The 21,203-nt window shown below is 39.9% G+C and overlaps 1 protein-coding gene across 5 annotated transcripts in view; it reads right to left on the bottom strand.

Moving 5' to 3' along the window:
* TSPAN9 (tetraspanin 9) overlaps positions 1-21,203 on the bottom strand; it is a 169,598-nt gene that overhangs the window by 89,694 nt on the left and 58,701 nt on the right. Inside the window, exons 1-2 of one of the 5 annotated variants that reach the window (XM_030960972.1) lie at positions 2,072-2,788; positions 1,839-1,918 (exon numbers count right to left, since the gene is read on the bottom strand). The exons of 2 other annotated variants lie outside the window; for them this stretch is intronic. In XM_030960972.1, coding sequence (XP_030816832.1) covers positions 1,839-1,918; positions 2,072-2,204 — 213 coding nt within the window. In that variant the 5' untranslated portion in view covers positions 2,205-2,788. Of the gene's footprint in view, positions 1-1,838; positions 2,789-21,203 lie in introns of those variants that run through there. 2 more of the 5 variants (XM_030960989.1, XM_030960964.1) reach the window with 2 other exon arrangements.

Raw genomic sequence — 21,203 nt, 5'->3', positions numbered from 1 at the left:
GAAGGGGATTAAGAGAAAAGGGTAAGAACTGAAGAAGCACAGGACACTAGAGAACTGTTCCAGATGGTAGGCTAGTTTTAACCTAAGCAGCAATGTATTTGTACAAAGTCCAGTGGGAGCTGAGCAGACAGAGATGAGCACACAGATGAAGTCTGAAATGTTCTTACGAGTTCAAGGAATGGAAAAAAAAGGACTCTGAAGGTCTGATGCAGAGTCAAGAAAATTGTTGCTTGGGAAGAAGAAAAAAACAGAAAGATGTTGCATCTAAGGAGGTGAGGAGTAAGAGACACCTACATAACAGATCACAGAGGACATGAGTAATGAGACCAGATAAAAGCTTTTCTAAAACTAGTCACCACATAAATATATGAAAAAAAAATAGTTCAAGGTGTCAAAGTAATGCAGCACTGAGTCAAATAGCCAGTTTGATATTCATAAGGTGTGTTTAAAATTATTTATTCCAAAAATACATATGGCAACTGTCTAGTAGGGTATGTGCGCAGAAAAAGGAAAAAAAATTAAAATCATAAGTGAACTTTGATCAGATGTTCTTCAGTGATCAATTCTTTCTATTTCAGTAAGATACCCACAAGTTGAGTAATTTCAGTCTAGCATTTCAGTCTATTACTGATAAAAGCTCACTGTTGCGTGAGCAGTTCAACACTGTACCAAATCTCCCATTAACTCTTGCTCTTAGAGGTTATTTCAGTAAGTGGGTCAAGATAAACAGACAACCAGCTAGTAAGGCTTCTAATTTGAACAATGATATCTGTACACCAGAGGTAGCTATTTGAACTAGACTTCTAATGCCCCTTTTTCCAAAATAAATCCCAGGATAGTGTTTTCATTTATTTATGAAGCTTAGTGTATGTTTCTGGATCATAACCATGAATGGTTTTGTTCACATGCCCAAGCTTTGTAACCACCAGGAAAAAAGTGACCTTTGCTTTCAAACTAAGCAAACCCTTTCATATTGGGTTATATTCATGAATACTCAGTACTTCAATGAGCCCGTGATTTCCTTAAAAATACTGTACTGAAGGATGCTTAGCTGGCAGAAGAATTAACTTTTTCTCCTTTCCCTGTTGTGACAACACTTTGCTCTAAGTAGCCATTACGCTTTTAACTTGCTGGCTGAAACATTCATTGTTCCAACTCCTCACGCCTCTTGGCTGATGGAGGAAAATCAATTTTGATCCCTGAGAAGCAAGTGCAAGTCTCCAACTTCACACACCAATGTGTACAATTGCAGCTGAAACTGAACCCACATTAAATCACCATTCCAGGCATTTTACATTTATGCTGAGACCTTAAGAGGTTAGAACATACATGATTTACTGTTTTTAATTGGAGAAATGGGACAGAACTTCCTTCAAATGAAAAAAGCACTTTGTCAAATGAAGTTTACACAAAGCAAATGAGATTTATAGTGACAATAAAAATATACTTTAAAAATTAACCTTCAGCTTTTTGCAAAACAAGTATTACAACAGAATGCAACAATCCAGCCACTGCAGGATTTTAATGCTACAATAATTCTGGTCTTCCTTAAAGGGCAACAATTCTGCCCTTTCTTAGATAACTCAGTTGAAAGCATATTAGAATAGCAGGTCTGAGCAATTAAAAGCCAAACTACAGCAATCAGGTAGCAATAAAGATATAGAAAGCATGTGCATCCCAATAGACACAAGTTTAACAATGAAAATATTCCAAGCAGGTATGAGAGAGAGGGAGGGGAGGAGAGAACTTACAGTACTGCTTCAAAGATGCACTATACACATAATGCAGCAGTACAGGGTACACTAACAGATGAAGGCAACTGAAAAGGCAGTACTCACCCAAAATATTAAATTGAAAAGGAACATCATGTATTTCAAACAACACAGGCAGCCTCTTGCCATGTTGCACTTCTTAAATTCTAAAAGGAAAACAAAGGATAGATCCAGGTAAAAGACCACGTATTTGCTGCCTTTGGGTGCACTGTATTTTTCACTTTTTACGCCAGTTCCAGTCCCAGCGCCGGTCCCGGTTCCGACCCCAGTGTGGCTCTGTGTGCGTGATCCAGTTGTACCATAGAAAGCTCCTGCAGTAAAACCTCGACCAAATTGCCTCCCTGAGGTAGAAGGTTTAGCAAAATCTGAGTCTTTGCTATCCAAAGATGGACTCCGGTGAATTGAAGAATCCTCACTACTTGACTTCTCCATGATCTCTCTTTTCACAGTTGTCAGATTTAATGTATAGCATCTCTCAGCATTAAATGCAGTGCCTTGCAAATGCCACAGTGCGCTAAGAGCTGTCTGTGCTTTGCTTCTCTTTTTCTTCGTACATAAATCAGATAATCACTGCAGAATTTATTCACTGCATTGTTGCTGGGTTTATTTTTTATAGCAATGAAAGCTGAACTCTGTCTGTCTGAAGCATGGATTTATACATTAATATCCCATGCAAGAGCATACTCATGATTTATCTTGATGAATCAGTTATGCAGAACTTTGATTTTTATTAAAAAGAGCCCTAAGCTCTTTCTCTGCACTCCTAGTCTACAGTCCTCTAATCTATAGGCAGCAGATGGTCCTTGCATCCATTTCCAAAAAGCTTCTGCAGTACACCTGGGAGACTCTCCTCGAGCCGGAGCACTTTCCTTGCTCTCAGCTTCCCTCTCTGACTCTCTCTCACACGCTGTCTTTTTTCTTTCCACCCATTTGCAGTGTCTCATTCAGTAACCCGCTACCGGAGCACACTCTGTGTTTCACTGCTGTTGCCGTGAAATCATCAGCAACTGCAACCACTGGGCATTTCCCACAGAAATCCCTGACCTAACTATCGAGTAATAAATCCGCCCTCCTGCTCGCCCCTCCCCTCTGCTTTCCATCGGGCCAGTTAGCAGAAGCCTTCTCCTCCAGGACACGCCTCCATGACATAATATCTTTAATAGGATTAGAATTACTCTTGACTATACAAGTGCACAACAGAAAATCTCTTTAAATGTCAAGTACTGTTTAGCTGTTTATGTGCTAGAACCGTTCAGCAGTGATATTCCTTCGATGCAATAAAACACAGAAAAAGTATGGATTAGATAGACAGGTGCTAACCTCTCTCTGCTCATTAACAGTCACTTACATTTTTTTCTGGCTTAAACAAATCCCACGGGACAAGCAATGAGAATAGGCTAGCACCAGCATACACTGCTTAGGCACACATCTCAGCTGTACGTGCACATAACGCAGCACCATCACCTGTGATATAATTAACCAGACAGAGCTGCTGCCTCTTACGAGGTCATCATTCAATTCTTGAAACTCCCGAAACGTAAGGGGATCTGAGCCTGCAGCTCTTTACACGCTATTTCACAAGTACATCAGAGATTCTTGTTGTGCACAGCAATAAGCCATCTTACATCACAGGTTGTCTGTGAACTAGAAACACTGACCCAAATGCCACATTTCTTTTCCACAGAGGAGTGCAACATGCCTGCTAGGACTCTGAAACAGGGAGGGCACGACTGTGCACGTGTGCCTGCGCATATGCATGCAAGTGCCTGGAGGGGAGGAAGAGAAGCACTTCAGGTCACTACTCCCCATACTTCCTAATTTGTCATTTTGTCATAAGCACAAAAGCAGCACACCAATGGTGCAAAGTGCTATAGCAGATTTAAAATGCAGGTTATTCTTTTCTTTCCATAAAGAAAGAAACCACAGTAGGAGGCCTCTGTGAATGAAATACGGCTACCAGGAAAAGCAAAATTTCTATGCAATTTTCAGCTGACCCCTCCACATGCTCATTAAAATGCACTGTTCGTGGTTATCTCTAGTATCTTTGAAAAAAGACAACGTAACATTTATTCAATCTTACATATCAATGGCCAAAAGCCTCTAAGGATTCTGTAACTTTTATGTAACAACATCAGAATCAACACCCTAAAGCAGTGCTGTACCTTTCTTGACAGCCTTTTTCTGCTAAAAGATCCCTCCATCAATAAAGTACATTAAATACCCAGTATTTGAATGTGTAATATCTCTCTCACCTTTTCTGCTCTAAAGTAAGATTTTAACAACAGGCAGGTCCAAGCCCATATCAACAATGTTTGCTCACTTCGCTTTTCAAAAGTAATTTCAAAGCTCCCTGCATCAGATGTGTCTGTCAGAAAGACAACAGCAGGATGACTGCTCAACGCTGTGTGTGACAACAGAAAAAGCTACACACAAAACTCGCAAGTAAAAAAATATAAATTAGCCTTGGCCAAAGTAGAATGGGCATTTCTACACATGTCTACAGTGCACGTACAAACTTCAACATAAGCAGTTATCAAGAAGCAACCTTCTCAGCAAAACACATGGAAGCAACTTGCACGTCACAGCCAGGTACCTGCCTCAAACACCAGAGCCTGCAGGATAATTCACACTGGAACACAAGGCAAATGTCTGAGTATGAATTTAGAAGACTCTTCTTCTGTTTGAAATTCGCTTACTGGAAGTGTAAAGTTGTACCGCTGCAAACCAATGCTGCAGCTAGATATTCTCAGCGGTTTTCACTTGTCATACAAAACTGAGCTCTCAGCCAAAAAATTGTGAGAACACACAAGTACTTTAAAGCATTTTTAGCTTTTTAGTTTTTCCACCCTTTGGTTTGCCATAAAATTTACACTGACTTAGACTAGCTACAGAAAAAAAAAAAATTGCTGTGCACTTGTGAAAATTAACACAATATAAATATTTGCCTTCCCATTGAAAGTACATGACAAAAATAATTATTCTGCCCTCCTCAAGGTTAAAAAAATTAAAAGAATATTCTGTAATAAGCAAAAATATTCACAAATACTCTCCTAGTTTTTAAATAGAGGAAACTTTCTGCTGGTGGTTAGGAAAGAAAAGGCAAACCAACTATACCTCCAACCTTTTTTTTTCAAGTTTTCATTATTAGAATTTAATGAAGTATTCCAGTTTTCTATTTTTAACTCCAAATACTGCAAAATACTGGTTTACTGCACCATTACCTCTAATGTACCTTCCATTAGGAGATCTCCATGACTGGTCTACAGCACAGTTTGTACTTCAGAACAGTCCCAAGCAAAGACACACGTAAAGCCAACAGACAGCTTAAAAATCCAGACCTGAGCAATGAGCAGTGGGGAAAACACGGCTCCAGATCAGCCTCTCCTCCTGCTGTGTAGCAAGAAAACATATGACTCTCTTATGGTTATGCTGTGGCCACCAGGGAGACTTTACAAGCCTGAGTAACCTTCAGCCACTCGAATTTGCAGCCACGGTGTATCTTTACAGATTAGAAGCCACTTCCTGCTGCTGCAACTCCAACTCAGTGCTCAGGTACTCAGTTAATAAACCACACAGGGCTGCTTACTTGCTGAAAAAATAAATGGTGAAAAAGCTGTAAGCCGTCCATCCAGCTGTGTTTTGACCAGTCATTGCACTCAACTCTGCCTCTGACTGAGACTTCAGCAGAAGGTGTTGCTGCGTGGCAACAGCACCTTTCAGGGTCCCACTCGAGAGCACAACCTCAGCGTGAGGACAAACACATTTTGCTTCACTACAGATCCTACCTCTGTTTAGTAATCAGGGCATGAAAAACATTCAAAAGCTCACTCTGTACTTCATTAATGTTTGATTACTGAATCACAGAATTCTGTTGCTGAGTGATGCCTTCACATCAAGAAAATAATTTCAGTCCCACGTGTATATGCCTGGGACAAGGCAATAAACAATCCTTTGCATTTAAATGGCTTTTCCAAATATTAAGGGTAAAAATCTAGGCCACTTTCAGATAGCAGGTATGAAAATTGATGTCATGATTCAATTAATGGGTGTAGCCAAAAAAATTGAAAGAAGAGTATTATTAATATGGTCAAAAAACATAGGCTGGCTCTCCTACTGAAACTGATTTATTTGGTTCCCTCCTGGGAGCAGTCCACCATAGCCCCCAAAGCACACACCCCAGCATCTTAATTGCTTTGTGAATTTCACAAATTATTTAATCTCTTTTCTCATCCTGTAGTTTAATCTCACCAGAACCTCAGTGCCAATTACATTCCAGCTACAGTGCTCCCAAACCCCTCTGTTTGTTTCTGCCCTCCTCAGCTGTTCTTGCACAACTGGCTCGAGGAATTGTGCTGCAAAACAGCAAAAGCTGACCAATTTATAAACATATTTATAAATACAGTTTTTAAAATACCTAATGCAGTTATAAAAGGTACCTCAGCAATATAGAAAAAATGAACTTTTTCCCCCCTTTTAAAAGTCTCAAATCAATTTCACTTGACATTCCCCTTCAGTGAGATTGCTGACCCAGTGAGAGGGAGAGGGATTACAACAGGAAAGAACAGGAAAAAATACTGAAGGCTGAGCAAAAATATCTTAGGCTTTTTTTACATCTCCCATGATTCCTGAAAATGAAATATGAAACTCTATGGGTTTTTTAAAAAGGAAAAACTCCAGCCACCATGGTATACAAGCCATGTTACACCTTATTATATATTTTATCTTGCAATTTCTATTAGGTAGGATAATGCTACTGTCACTATTTTAAATATGGAGAACTCGAGGACCAAGATGTTTGCTGAGGATGAATAGGAAACTGTTGGCAGAGAAGCAAACCAAATCTGTGCCTCACACATCCTCAGCTAGCTCACTAACCACTGCACCATTCTCAAATTAATTATTTTTCAAATCACGAGTTTTAGTAAGGCTCCCACATGACTTCAGAACAATACTGAGCCCTGCAGAGAGATGTACAAATGCATATGCTACCAAGTGTTGAAAGGATATGGTTCTTAAATTCAGTCTTTTCTTTCGAATTATATTGACCAGGAACTCAATTTTACAAGCCATCCTCAGGGTACATTAGATAGGCAAAGAACAGAGATTACTGAGTATAAACTCAGTGACAACATCTTTCCAGTCACTGCTCTGTATCCTGGAAGTCCACGAGAAGGAGATAAGGAACAAAAGTTGAAAATAATAGCTTACAACTGACATAAAGTTGCATACAGCTGAAAGCTCAAATTAAAATAAACGCCAAACCAACACTGATAACGGAATAAGCTTAAAGGGAAAAGGATGTCCAAAGAATAGAACTGAAATTAGGATCACATGAGAGACAAAACCACAGGGTTCTCGGTCTTCCATGCTCTTGGTTTCATGCCAAAAAGTTTACAGACCCCAGCAAGTTAAAATGCCTGGAGTTCTGAGGTCTTCCAATGCTGCAGAATTTATAACCAAAAACCTGGATGCTCTGACGGTTGTAATGCACATCCTGGGGCCTGCCAAGCTCCAGCTTGGATGTTGTAAATCCAAAGTACTCAGCTGACCATGGGATTGCACAAAAACAAGGTAGATTTCAAGGGCAACTTTGTGTGGTAGACAAGTTTTGAAATCTGTCTATGTTTTTTAGAATCAAATAGCCCAAGCCATATTTAACCTTTGCACACTTTCATTTTCCACTAAGAAAAGTATTTCATTAGAAACAGACAGAACTACTGTAACTTCAGTTTTGGAGTCTCCAATCACTGATCATAGCTTCACACATTATTTAGAGCCCATATGAACAGCTCGTTTGATACAAATGCTAAAAAAGAATCACTACCAAGTGTTCAGAGAAGAGTGAAATGCACACTTAGTTTCCCTACTAGCATGAGGAACAGCCATTTCTCTTATGGTCAGAAAACCACCATTTCCTTTGGTGCTTAGTGGACAGACAGCTGATGGAGGGGGAGACTGGATTCATTAAGAAACAGGCTTACTCACAGCTGGTGCCTGTGACCTGACCAGCAAACAATCCCAATGTTTTGTGAGAGGCAACAACCTCATGCCCCTCTCTCTTCACATTCTAGCACAACCAAAAGCATACAAAAGGCATCACCTGATCCTCAATTCCTCCTGCAGAAGAAAGCCAGCTCCAGAGGCCAGGTAAAAGGATCTGGGATAGGTAGATATGCATACAGCATATGCTGGAAGGAAAATCAGGGTGCTCAGATGGATTTTTGGAGGCTGAACTCCATGTTCTGGGACTCCACCTAGTATGGCATGGCTGAAGAAAAGGAGGCCTTGCAGAGAGAGAGCAGTGAGACAGCACTCCAGGATGCAGGAACTGTGTGAAGGAGCACCCCTGAAGGAGCACCCTGAGGAGGCACTGAGTTTGAGATCTGTGGGTAAAGAATCTTTTCTTACAGACAGAGGAACTGAGTGTCTAGGCACCTCAATCGAACACCCACCTCCATTAGTCCTGAATTCACCAAGAGAATACTTCTTGACATTGTTACTGGAAAGGAAATGAATTAATCTGTTTCTATGAAAAAAACAAGAGCACAGCAGCTCCTGGTTGCCTCTGATGAGTAAGACTCCTTGCCTCCCCAGGGTAAAGAAGTAAAAAAAGGTAAAATCTCTTTGAATGGCCTAAATTAATACTTACTAGTTTATATTAATATATCCCAGTGAGACAAGTTTATCCTTCTAATATGGGGTCCTCACTGACTGGATGACCAAGAAAACAAGATCCTGTTGTAAGACTTTCCACTGTGCCAAACACTCGGTGTCATTTGGTCCCTGGGATTTCCACTAAAAATCATTTATTGGCAATAATGTGCATGTGGGTGAGACTTCTCATTTAGGATTTCACACCAGGGACAAAATGAGATTCTGTTTCCAAATTGTATAGAGGAATTAGCTGTAAATCATGTCAAGAACCTTAACCCACTGTGGTCAATTACAGATGATGAGGTGATATGCTTATGCACAGGAGATGTGGGGCATGCAGATTAAAATGCAATATGAGGTCCAAAAGCTAAGAAATTTTGATTATGTCACACCTTCAGTGTGTTGTCCCACACAGGGACAACAATCCCTCAGGGGCCTTCAGATTGAGCAAAAAGAATGTCTGAGTTTCCAAAACTACAGAAAAACAGAAGAGAAAATGGAAATCCTGCTACCAACATTTAAGCTTTTAAATCAAACATTTGCAATATATACAGAGATCTTTTGGGGTTTGGTTTTCACTTCACAAACATAATGAAATATGTTAGATCTTAAAGAAGCACTGTAAATATTATGTTAGAATACAATTCACCATTGTTAGTTTTACCTTTAAGAATTAAAATCCAGAGAGTCTGTTTATTGTTTGTTTCTAAGAAACCTGGAAATCAGAGTCTCCTTGGGCTTGGCGGTGTACATACATAGAGAAAGTCAACCCATACCACACTCCAATCTCCAAACAGAAAAACAGACATTAACAGCTGGGTCTGGGAAAAACAAACAAACAAACAAACAAACTGGGTTTTTTTCCTGAACTCCCAAAACTACCTTACCAATTCTCCCTCTAGCAGGTGAGAGAAAATAGGAAATATGAGGGCAAAAAGAACAGCAACAGCATGTGCCCAGGCAGATAGGCCTATCCTACCAGGCAGTAGAGCTTAACAGATGCTTTGGAACAGTCTGTTTATGACTTTTAGCTTAAGAATCTGTATCCCTTTTAATTACAGGGTGTTTATCTCATCTTCCATAACAATGAAAACATTTTTTCATCTCCACCAACAGTTAATCCTTAATTCTGCCGAGAACTTAACCTCAATATTTTAGGGCAGTGAGTTCCACAGATATGCATCATGTTAAAAAAACCCAACATCTTCCTCTTATTCACTATCATAATTAAGCTTTCCAGCTCTATCCTCTGTCTGGATATTCATCCTCATCCCATAATTCATTAGTTTGTAATCCTCTATTACATCCTATGTTATTGTCCTTCATTAAACTAAGCACTTTTCAGCATGTCATGTTATTGAAAATTCTCTGACTCCCTAATAATTTCAGTTAACCATCTTAGGGCTTCTTTCTAATTGAGCTATGTTTCTACCATAATCTTTCCCAATCTGCTGATGAAAAGATCACCTTTTTAAAGGACAAGAGTTAATGTTCAGATTCAAAATAAATTTAATCAATTCTCTTTCTATCAACACCTTATCTTTATGAAAGTGAAGTTACTCAGATTCAATAGACATTCTTCCATCATCCCCATTCTGCTTTTCTATTTCAGATTCAAATTTTGGCTCTGAAAATTCAAAATTTGGCTCTGAAAATGGTGAACTTTTCCAAGCTTAACAGGAAAACCCTTGTAGTTTAAATTTGTATCTTACCTGTAGAAGAAAGCTAGTTTTCTCACTACAGTGATATGAGTCTAATACTGATTCCTTGTAAAGTCACCAGGAAGACCACCCTCAAGAGAGGGAGTCCTTGTAAAGATGCTGACATAATCCAAATCAACTCTTGGCCATCCATTATGTGGTACAAACTGCTGTCTCCATCCAGTACACACATTAAAAAAAAAAAGTGATTTAAAAAAAAAGTGTATGCAGGGAAATGTTCTTTACTTTGCATACAGAGAAAATAAGACTGAGGGCCCAGAAAGCTGCCAGCCAGAGGCAGGAAGGCAGCAGCATCACATGCCCAACACTACTATATGAGGAAACATCACAAAACAGATCTCCAAAACCATGCTTTAAAAATTAAAGACCAAAAAAAGAAAGCAGGGGCGAGGAACTGAAAAGGATTCTTGTTATTTAACACCTATTTTTTGCAGAGGTAAAGTACATGATCTGAGTGCCTCTCTTCCACTCCCACTTTAAATGACAGTTTAGGTTTTTACATTTCCTATATTGACTAAAGATTAAAGAAAGCTAGCAAGATAGGTTTTTGCCTATCATGAGAGATGATATCCCTTCTTTCTCTTGGATGGTGCAGCAGGATTTCGTTAATACAAAAACTCTTGTAACTGCGTCCAACATGTACAAGTCTCTTGAACAAAATCAGGTGGATTTTCTCTAACATCTGTTCCAAAGAGGCCATCTTTCACTAGCAGTCTGCTGTTTTGAATTAACTGACAGCTGGTGTCTACGTATTAGCAGAACTATTAAACTTAAAAATCAACAAATTGAAAAAACCTTCACACAAATGGCTCCATGTGAAGAAAGAACCAAGAGAATGATGTAAGCATTCCTTTTTGAAAGGCAGCACACATCTCTGAAACCTGCTCAGTTATGCCATGAAGGAACATTTCTAAGCACATTCCTTTCACAATTGAATGAATTCCTTCATTGCTAAAATATTCATTTTTTGGCACTTAAACACAAACAGGTGTCATTCCATGAATGGGGACATTTAAAACCACTGTGTCAGGGCTGGCAGAGACCCAGATGTCTTCAATGGGCAGCTACTCATCACTAGCACAAGCCTCCAACCTCAGACTCACTGGAAGTGGCAGACTGAATGCCTTACTGCAGCATCATCACCTCACATGTCTGTGAGTTATCAAAAACCTGTCTTCCAGCAGCATTTCCAACCAAAACCTAACCCCAAGTCCCACCTTCAGGTCAAAGAGGGACAGCTTCCAGAGAGGAGTCCCACCACCAAATGAATTAAGTACCTGCCCAGAGCCAGTGGCCTCACAGACGAAGTTGGCATTGGAGAGGGCTGACTTCATGTCACAGTACCAGGTTCCCCTCTGCTGGGCCCCCAGTGTGACTCTGGGCAGAAATGTCTGGAAACAAGGGTGGGGTCTAGTCTCTACAGCCATTCAGTCCTCAGTCTACCCTGGCCCTCCCTGACAACAGTCTATCAACTGTGACACCAAGCTACATAGCCTAACAATTCCTATCACATAGCTCCTTTTTTCTTTGAAGGCAGATGTTTCTGAATTCATAAGAAATAGATTTTGAGTAATTTGAGATAACTGGATCATACCTTCACTGCCATTAACAGCGCTTCTCAAGTTCTGATCAAAGCACTGCAGAACAGCCACATTCCATCCTGCTAATTTGGGCCGGGCTCATTTCTATGCCTTTCAACAAACTTCCACAACACCTAGCCTGAGCAAAGTTCACAGTTTCCTTCCTGTCTTGAAGCTCTTAAAATTTATAAAAATAATAATATTTGACCATCTGCATCTGCCTTTGCAGTAAAGCTGATTTATCTTCACAATGAAGTTTCTAGCACGTTGTATCACAACGCTGTAGGATGTGGTCAACTTCAACATTTAAAATAGGATGTGCCTGTAACGTAGCAGTCATGCAATTAATGCTTTTTGCTTTGCCAACAACAGAGTCAGATTTAAATCCCAAGAGGAGGCAGATATTTTAGCCACCCTACTCATCTCACAAGAACGAGGCTAAAAGGTTCTCATCTATTCTACATGAGATACAAGAAAGGGTGTAATAATGAAAACACGGTAACCCTCTTACTATAATCCAGCAGGAGGTTTATGTAATGCTGCTGCTGTTCATGAGCTTTGTGATTGGTGTCAGCTCTTGTTATAAGGGTGTGAGAGATTTAAAATGAGAAAGGAGGAAAAGAAAGAAAAGGGGGGGAAAAACCAGTTTGACATGACCTTGCCTGTCAAGTCACAAAAAGCTATCCAGCAGTTCAATTCCCTTACTTACAGTAGGAGCTACTGAACTTTTTACAGTACATTCATTAACAAGCTTTTGTGAAGGCAGACATATAATGGGAAAACATCATTTTTATGACCTTATCTGCATTATGGAGGACTCATTTACACTTGGAGAGAAGGCTGTGTGCTAGCTGCAATACCAGGCATTCAGAGCCTAATATGGGGTGTAAAGAATGGATGCAAGCATGTTTGACCCTTTCCCAAAAGCCAAGCCCACATTCACTTCATTTTGAAAAAGTTTAATTGTACCATCAGTGTCTCTCAGAGATGAGAAAACCAAGATAGATACCCTTGATCAGCAGTCAGAAACTAAGAATGTTCCAAAAATTCCTCATAGAAGCATCTGAAAGGCAAAAAAAAAAAAAAAAAGTCTTTTGTAGGGGACAACTATTCGTGTCATTCAGTCTGCTCTGATCTACTTAGACGTGCCACAAGTATGCAGTAGCTACTGTATAAAATATCAATTGGCCTTTAGAAGCTGCACTTCATAAATTCATCACAGGCAGATATTTTCCATTTACAAATTAATTGGGATGCTGGCATTTTATTTCAGAATCAACCAACACAGTGTTTCACGCTCTGCTCTGCAGACACTTTCAGGTGAATCTATCAAAAATACACGGCCATAAACACTTAGCAAATGGTATGCATCCACATGGGGTTTTAAACAACATGAATGAAACTAAAGGCTTGCAAAATGCAGTATCATCTTAGGGTAGGCAGCCTTAGTTTGGGTCCAAATATGCCTTGCAAGAGTCAAATTTTATGCCCGTAGCAAGAATATGTGTATGATCTTTCTCTCTTCTCTCCTAAATGTCCAAGTCTAGAGTAATTTTAAATCTAAACTAATTTACTGAAAAGACTTTCCAGACTTCTTGCCTTCAGGAGAGCAAGCTAATAGTAAATCTGCAATAATATTATCCATTGGCGATGTTTTGTTTGCTTTTGTTGTTGTTTTAACGCTACAATCACTATGTCTATAAAACAAATAAATGCAGGTGTGGACATGAGTGCCCCCAAAATGAAAAATTCCCTGGATTTTATCCACCTGATGGGTTCTTCTCCTGTATTATTTTTCTTATACACTCATTTCTTATGTTGCACTTGTCCCTTTCAGCCAAACATTTGCTCAGAAGTAACAGAAATTCTCTCAAGCCACCCAGACACTTTTCAGAAGAGTTTTATGAACTCATCATCTCATCCCATACCTGAAACACAACTTTTCTAAATTGAGCATATCTCACTTCTCTCCTCCCCCACTTCTGTGCCAATGGTTTTATTACGGCCTGTCATGTATAATACTTCGTGTTTCTATTCCAACAGCATGGAAGCTGTTATATTAAACATTTATCAGTAATGGGGTTCCTCCCTTCTACAAGCTGAAGCAAAGAAATTTGGCTGATACAATCATGAAAAGGTTCTGTAGGTCTGTCACTTCCAGAAGAAACACAGTACTTGAAACACACAAGATTCCAACCCAACCTGACTGCACGAACTGCACTCTGAAATCCCATGTTTCTAGTATTCCAAGGATTGGTAAATTAAGTCATCTCAGTTCCCTGTGTTTTTTACTTTTAAATCAACTTGAATGCTTTCTGCCCCATACACTGAAAAGTTCTGGAAACTGTAACATGGTAAGTTAAAAAAAAAAGAGAAGAAAAAAATTTCCTCTCACTCTCAGAGGTACACCACTAGAAATGAGGTTGAAAGGAAACAAAAAGCAACAAAAGCTTAATCAACAGAATCAAGACTTATGGATCTCTGAACATACAAAGGGAACAGAGCTGATTAGTTGCAAGGTGCAGTTTCTCTTTACAGGTAATATATTTCCAAGCAGAATGATGCTTTTCACCTGTCCTGTAATTAGATGCCAGGCTTATGTATAATGCTGAAAGAAAAAAAAGACTAAGAAAGTGTCTTGATCTTTTCAAAGTTCAGTGCCTCCCAAAGAGTGCCTATAGCTGTTCTATAGCACTTTTAGCTCCATTTATACAGGTGTCTCACTTTTGTCCCTACCTACTCCATCTGCTGTATTTGTCTCTATCAAATATCAATGATATCTGAGTCTGAAAGACTGCATCAATACCAAGCTGTAGGCAGGAAGCGGGGAGTGGGGAATAATGAATTCTTCCCTAAAAAGTGTTCCCCTAACAAATTGTTCCCAGGCACCAGAGCCTTCAAAGTGTCTATCACAGAGCTATCTTCATGCATTTTAAGCATCCGTCATATTAAGGATCCAGTTATTTTTATTTTAATATAAAGAACAAATGCTCAGAACCCAAATATTCTGAAACATATTTCTACAGTGGTCCTGCATTCCCAAGCACTGAAAAGAAAACCCTCAGACTACTGAAGGCCTGGCATGGCAGACTGCTACAAAGTTCTGTCAACCAGATTCCCTCTCAGATTTCACAGGCTGGTCACCAGTAGCTTTTATGCATAATCTGTAAACCACATTTTTAAAGCAACTGGGGACCCTTCAAAATGAAAAAACCAGACACACATTTTTGACACACATCTCTCAATACTGTGAAAACTTAAAGCATTGACTTCTGTTATAGAAGAGAAAAGGTACGTGCTTAGGGACAGAATTCCAAATTAAGATACCCTCAAGAGATGCTATATGCTGTTCTGAAATAAAACTTCCACCTCATAAAATGTTAATATTAGGGCTTTAGGCAGACGTTAAGGTCAGGACAGATGTGCTGCCTAACATGTACAACACTCTCACTTTCCAGAAGGCCAATAAATGCCTTTCAGTAACTAAAAAGCAGTTACAGAAGATTCTTTGGTACTTTGTTCACAAGTATGCATGTTGCAAGTCAAGCAATAGAAAGAGGTTGCTCAGGAGAGAAGTTGACCTGGATATAACAGAAAAAAAATTCAGTGGGAGAGCAATTAAACACTGGAACAGACTGCTTAGAGAGATGTTAGAATCTCCCTTACTGGAAATATTCAAGACTTGGCTTGACAGGGGCCTGCATAACCTGAACTGGGACACTGCTTTCAATAGAAGGTTGCACCACGCGCTCTCCAGCATCCCCTTTCATCCTAGACTTTGCTGAGATTCTAACATTTTGTTCTAAGACCCAAAACTCATACTGTGAAAGACTGACACTGAACTTCTTGGAGTAGCAGTGACTTGAACTACAGCTGCACACTGTGAAAAACTGGCAAATTGAAACTGCAATCCCACTGATGAGGTGGGGGAAAAATAGATGCTGCTTCTCAGTAGCTAGATTTGACAAATTAGGAACATCCTCATCCTATCAATTGGGTATCTGCAGATCATAAAGCCTGTCTGATCTGTGTGACTTAATTTGGTAGTTATCCCTTCAAATCTGTTAACTGTCTTCTTTTAACAGCAGAAAGTTCTTCTTTAGCAGAAGAAACGACACAACAAATTCCAGTCTTTCCCATCACCATGCCCTGTTGTTTTTTTCCTACTGGAGTGTGAATTCCATACAAGAGTGCATTTGTCAGAATGAAGGACCTTCCCCAAGGAAAGGAATGTAATTCATTTGCAAAAAGCAGGGATTAGTAATTATTTAAAGGCAATCCATCTGCCCCTAGAGATATACCGGCCACACAGATGAAGGGCTGGTTTAATCTCTTCAAGAGTGAATTTCTGTAAGATCCCAAATTAAACTATTTTCATGGGAGAAGAAAGCTTGATCCTTGAGCACAGAGATGGTGGAGTTTCTTTTGGTGTTGCCTCTATGTCATGAGAGTGGAAAGCTATTTAAAGACACTGACCTGACAAGCTGGTACAGTTTTAGATGCATCCATTTAAACTAAAAAACAAAACAAAACAAAACAAAAAACAAAAACAAAACAAAAACAAAACAAAAAAAACAAAACAAAAACCAGGTAAAATGGTGCTACATCTGGCCATATACCCCAATAACTGCTTTATTGTTAGAGCTTTTAACAGTTGTGGACAGTCTTGCCATGGAGCTGACCCCCCCTAGATGTTTCATTCTGCATCAGACATACATGGTGCATTATTTTCCTTGGGATTTTGAAGGATTATTAGTCATATTGTCTCTAACCTTTTTGAAATGAACTGTTCTAAGGGCAAACATTAGCATATGAAAACATTTCCTCACAGTCTTTTGCTTCCTTTGCTGTGCTATATCACAAGGAGCATAATATATGAAGAAGGCAGACAAATATGGTTTTGATCCTCCGGTGCTAATAATGCTAAAGAGCTATTTTGATGGAACTGCTGAAAGAGCTAAAATATTTTTAACTTCCCTACTTCCAGTAGTCATGTAACTATAAAACACAATTAATTTTGATGATGAAGTTAGAGAATCCTAGGCACATACTTCCAAAGTGTTGTAGATTCCTTTCATTCTTACAGAATCTAAAGGATTTTTATAACCTGACATGATTTATCTTTTTGAGGCTCATCTGGGTAGCCATGCAGGTTGTCAACAGGATTTCTTCCCATAGCAAGTGACCATATTCTATGTTAAAGTAGCATTGTCTGCTGTAACTCCCAGGAAAAAACTTGCTACATCTGAAATACCCAGGATACCATTCCTGTGGATTTAAAAAGTTATAAGCAATTCTACTGCTCCTAATAGGATCAGATATCCTTGAGATTTTCAGAAGTGTTATTTCAGCGTGTCAGTACAGTCAAGTAGACACATAAGGCTGCAACAAGAGTTAAAGGGGATGAACATACAGAAAATGAGATAATTTTTTTTTAAGCTCCAAAAGAAATAGGGACACTGATAAACTTAAGTCATTTAGTGGTCAATTCTAGTTGATCCTGTCAGCCTCTGTCTCCACACTTAATAAAACAATTTCCCTCTTAGCAAGAAATGAAGCTGCAACATGGCAACAGTAACAGATCTTGGCAACTCTTCCTGCCCCAAATCATGTAACTTACTCTCACTCTGGATTTCTAAGGAAGTAAGATTTATGCATCCAGACTGTCTCCAGTGAAACCTGAGGGAAGGGAGCAGGCAGGGTGCTGTACAAGCCCTGGAAACCCAAGCCAATGCTCAGCAGCGTGTGTTTGGAGTATCAGTAGCAGCAAGGCAGAGCAGTGTGCGAGCCTGACCTGAAGCTTGCATAAAGGATGGGCACACACACACGGCTGGGTTCACATTCTGCACAGCCTCTCACCCTGCACAGCCCTGTCACAGGGGCACAGGGGGGATCCTGCAGTCTGGGCAGGGAGGAGGAGAGAGGTCTGTAATGAGCTCAACCATCCAAAAGAAAATCAGAACTCATTCATCCTGCTCTTGGCAGAATTTTAAACAGTAACAGACAGAACTGGAGCTGGGCAGTCACACCTTCAGCGTGGGGAGTAGCCTCAAGCACACATCACAACAGCAGCGGAAAGTGAATTTCTGCTCAGTGTACTCTGCCCCATGACGTGGGCAAGGACTTTAAAGTAGCCCTGCACAGAGGAAGGAGCAAGGCTGAGTGCCCTGCTCAGAAGGGGTTCTAGGACCACAGCTGCCATTTTCAGCATCACAGACTGGCCTTTCTTTTCAATACTTCTCTCCCCACTTTGGTTTAGGATATATGCTCCAGATAGCACACACTCTCCTGATTTAACAATTCTCCAAGTTTAATATCCTTCTATTTTCTCTTTATGTGTCTAAACCCATCGCCCCCTTATTTTTCTGCTCTGAGGCTCACAATTCCCAGTTTGTTTTCAAAGCTCATTAAGAGAATTTTCTCTCTCCCTCTGTCATATCATTAACAGAAATGTTACAAAACTCCAGTCTAACTCCCAACCTACGTAACCATTGCACTACTGCTGATAATCAGCTCCTGTTTATATTTCACCCAACTTTTTTCTTCCTACCCAAGTGAATTTCAATTAATCTTCATGTTAGAAAGTAAACATATACCTACTTCCCTCTTGATTCCCTAAAATCATTAATTTTGCAATTCTATCAAAAAAAGCAATTACATTGTCTGGCAAGATTTATTCTTTATGAACTCATGTTGTTATTGCTTACAATTCTGTCACCCTGCAGACTCTGAGTTTGCATCCTCTTTTAATATCAGGCCCATTATTTTACCAGTGGTTATACTTTCAGGACAGTAATTGCTAAGAAAAACCTTGGCTTTCTTTTGAAGGTCAACATTATAGTTTCCAGTCCTCACTCATACTGACATTTCATTTTAGCTACCATCTCACAAAAACAGTAATCACACAATAGTGGCACAGCAAGAAAGCTCACCAAACACAAACTATTTAAACTGAGGGGTAAGAAAGAGGAAAAACTCAACCTTTTTTTTCACATACTCCCTTCATCACTCTTTAACATTAAATGGAATTTTAACAGTCAGCCTTCTGCTACAATAAAACATTCAGGGATACTGTTTGGACTTGCAGAATGATGCAGGGTAAAAGGGACCCCTTGAGATCACCTAGTCCAACCCCATGGTCAAAGCAGAGCAAGCTTCAAAGCTGTATCATATTACTTAAGACCTTGTCCAGCAGAATTTGGAGAACTTCCAAGGTTAGTGATTCCACAGCTTCCTAGAGCAACCTCTTCCCACTGCAGCACCCCCAGGAAAAACTTTTTTCCTCACCTCCATTTGGGACTTACAGAGGCACCAATTGTGACCACTGGCTCTTGTCCTCCCTGAAGATTTCTGAGAAGAACCCGACTGTCTTCTCTACTACCTAAGTAACGTAAGGTTATGAAAATCAGCCTGTTCTTCCAGCTAAATCAGTCCAGCTACCTACATCTTCTTAACAGCGTGTGCTCCAGACCCTTCGGAATCTCCTTGTGGTCCTTCACTGCATTTGCTTGTCAGCACCAACCTGGTACTGGGAAGACCAGCCCTGGGTACAGCCTGGTGCGGTCTCATGAGCACTGAGGATCAAGAAACAAAGATCATCTCTTCCCCATTGCTATTGTAAGGCATCTGACTGCATTGTCTCAATCTCAGTTTTCCAGGTTTTCTCACAGTAGTAACTTTTAATATTGACTGTCCTTGCACTCTATGCAGAGGATTTTTAATCACACTGAAAATCCAACCTTTGAATTGATGCATTCAGTGAAGCTGGTCTTTAATACACCACATTACAGAATTTGCACTTGATCTCTACATGCCTGTGTATGCTTTTAACCAGTTTTCTACCATCAACCAAGCAACACCTAAGCAGAGTGAAAAGCAGCTTGACAAAGTGGGTAACACATGGAGGGGAAGACATTTAACCAAAGCCTTGTATTTGTACCCCAGTGCTAGAGAAGCAAAGATAGGGCAGTTGCAGACTGCGCCCATCAGCGCCCAGTGAGGAAAAGCTGACTTACAAGTCTCAAAGGTGGAAACAGCTGCCAAGGAGAGTGACAGAGAGAAGGGCTGCAACAAACAGGCTGGATAAGGGAGGATAGATAGGAATTCAGACCTGGAATTTCCTAGGAATGCAAATACCTGCAACAGGACAAAAACCAATAGTGTAAGGTGCAAACAGGGTTGTTATGCCTCAGGGAAAGCAGCACAAGAGGGAGAAAAGGGCAGGGCAGACAGCAGCATGCAGCTGTAGCAGTTCAGAAGGTTCACATTTTACTAAGCCAGGAAGTGGTAAAAACACACAAAACTGGAAGATCTTTTCATATGTATCCTTAAAGCCCTGCAAAGTCAAGCTTTACCTTAGCTGAACTTTTAAACATTTTCTGTGCTGCTGTTCATATTAGATTGGGAAAGAGATTTCTCAATACTAGCCATATCACAAGGACCAGGGAAGGCAGAGAAGACAAATGAGTGAAGATGGTCTGTGTTTTCTGGTTCTTTATGCTCTTTCACAAACCAAGAAAAAACAAAGTTAGTGTTCTCCTAGTACACAGCACAGACCAATGGCTCCAGTGGCAACAAAAAATAATAAGTAAAGGGGCAGTGCTGGACAAGAGACCAAAAAGGGACATATGCATTGTACAGATCTTTTGCTTTTCAATTTCAGTTCAAGGATTTGTCTTAAGACATATATGGCAGCCTTTGCTTTCCATTCTGCTTTAATAGTGATGTCCTGATGAACACAGAATAGTTCTGTTATAGTTTAGGAGTAACACGGACCAATTTTACTCTCAGGATATTTACTGCATTCATCTAGTGGCTTAATAGAGAGGCTGAAAATACAAACAGTAAGAAAATAGGATGGCTTAAAACAGTGTCTCTTTGCAAACATCTGAGAGCTATTATGAAACAAAAGTCTATATGCTACACACATTAGAAATTAAAGTTCCTCTCTTGCAAGAGGCCAGCTGGTTGGAGCAGTGTCTTGGGAAGCTGAGCAGAATACTGATTCTGGCTCCAGGAGAAACAGAAATACAGAGTCTGATGGCTGAGAGGGGAGTTCTTTGAGACCAAGAACTAAAGAAAGTGGTATCTAGCCCTGTGACTATTTCATCAAAAAGAGTATAACCTAGCATAGTTTTGATTTTCTTCACTTCCGGAACTATCAAAACTCTTGGAAAAGGAAAAGGGCTCAGGCACTACGGGACATCTGCAAATACTTCAAAAACATTTCCAGCACAGTTACACAACACAAGAAGTGCACTTCTATGGTCAGCAACACACTGAGTTTTTATTTTGGAAAAACTGTGCAAGGAGGGTTTCTGTGCCAAACTTCACAGTGTGCCATCCATTGTTTTTCATTCCAGCTTCACAGTTCAGGATCACCAGGTGAGTCACAATGTTAGTGGATGATACAAAATCACTAGAAGTTATTTTTAGATAAAGACACTTTTATCACTTTTCAGCATTTGTAACGCCAT

Source organism: Camarhynchus parvulus, chromosome 1 (genome assembly GCF_901933205.1).
Source record: "Camarhynchus parvulus chromosome 1, STF_HiC, whole genome shotgun sequence".
NCBI lineage: Eukaryota > Metazoa > Chordata > Aves > Passeriformes > Thraupidae > Camarhynchus > Camarhynchus parvulus.
Note: the sequence above shows the minus strand (reverse complement) of the source record. Positions and strands in the feature narration are given on the sequence as shown.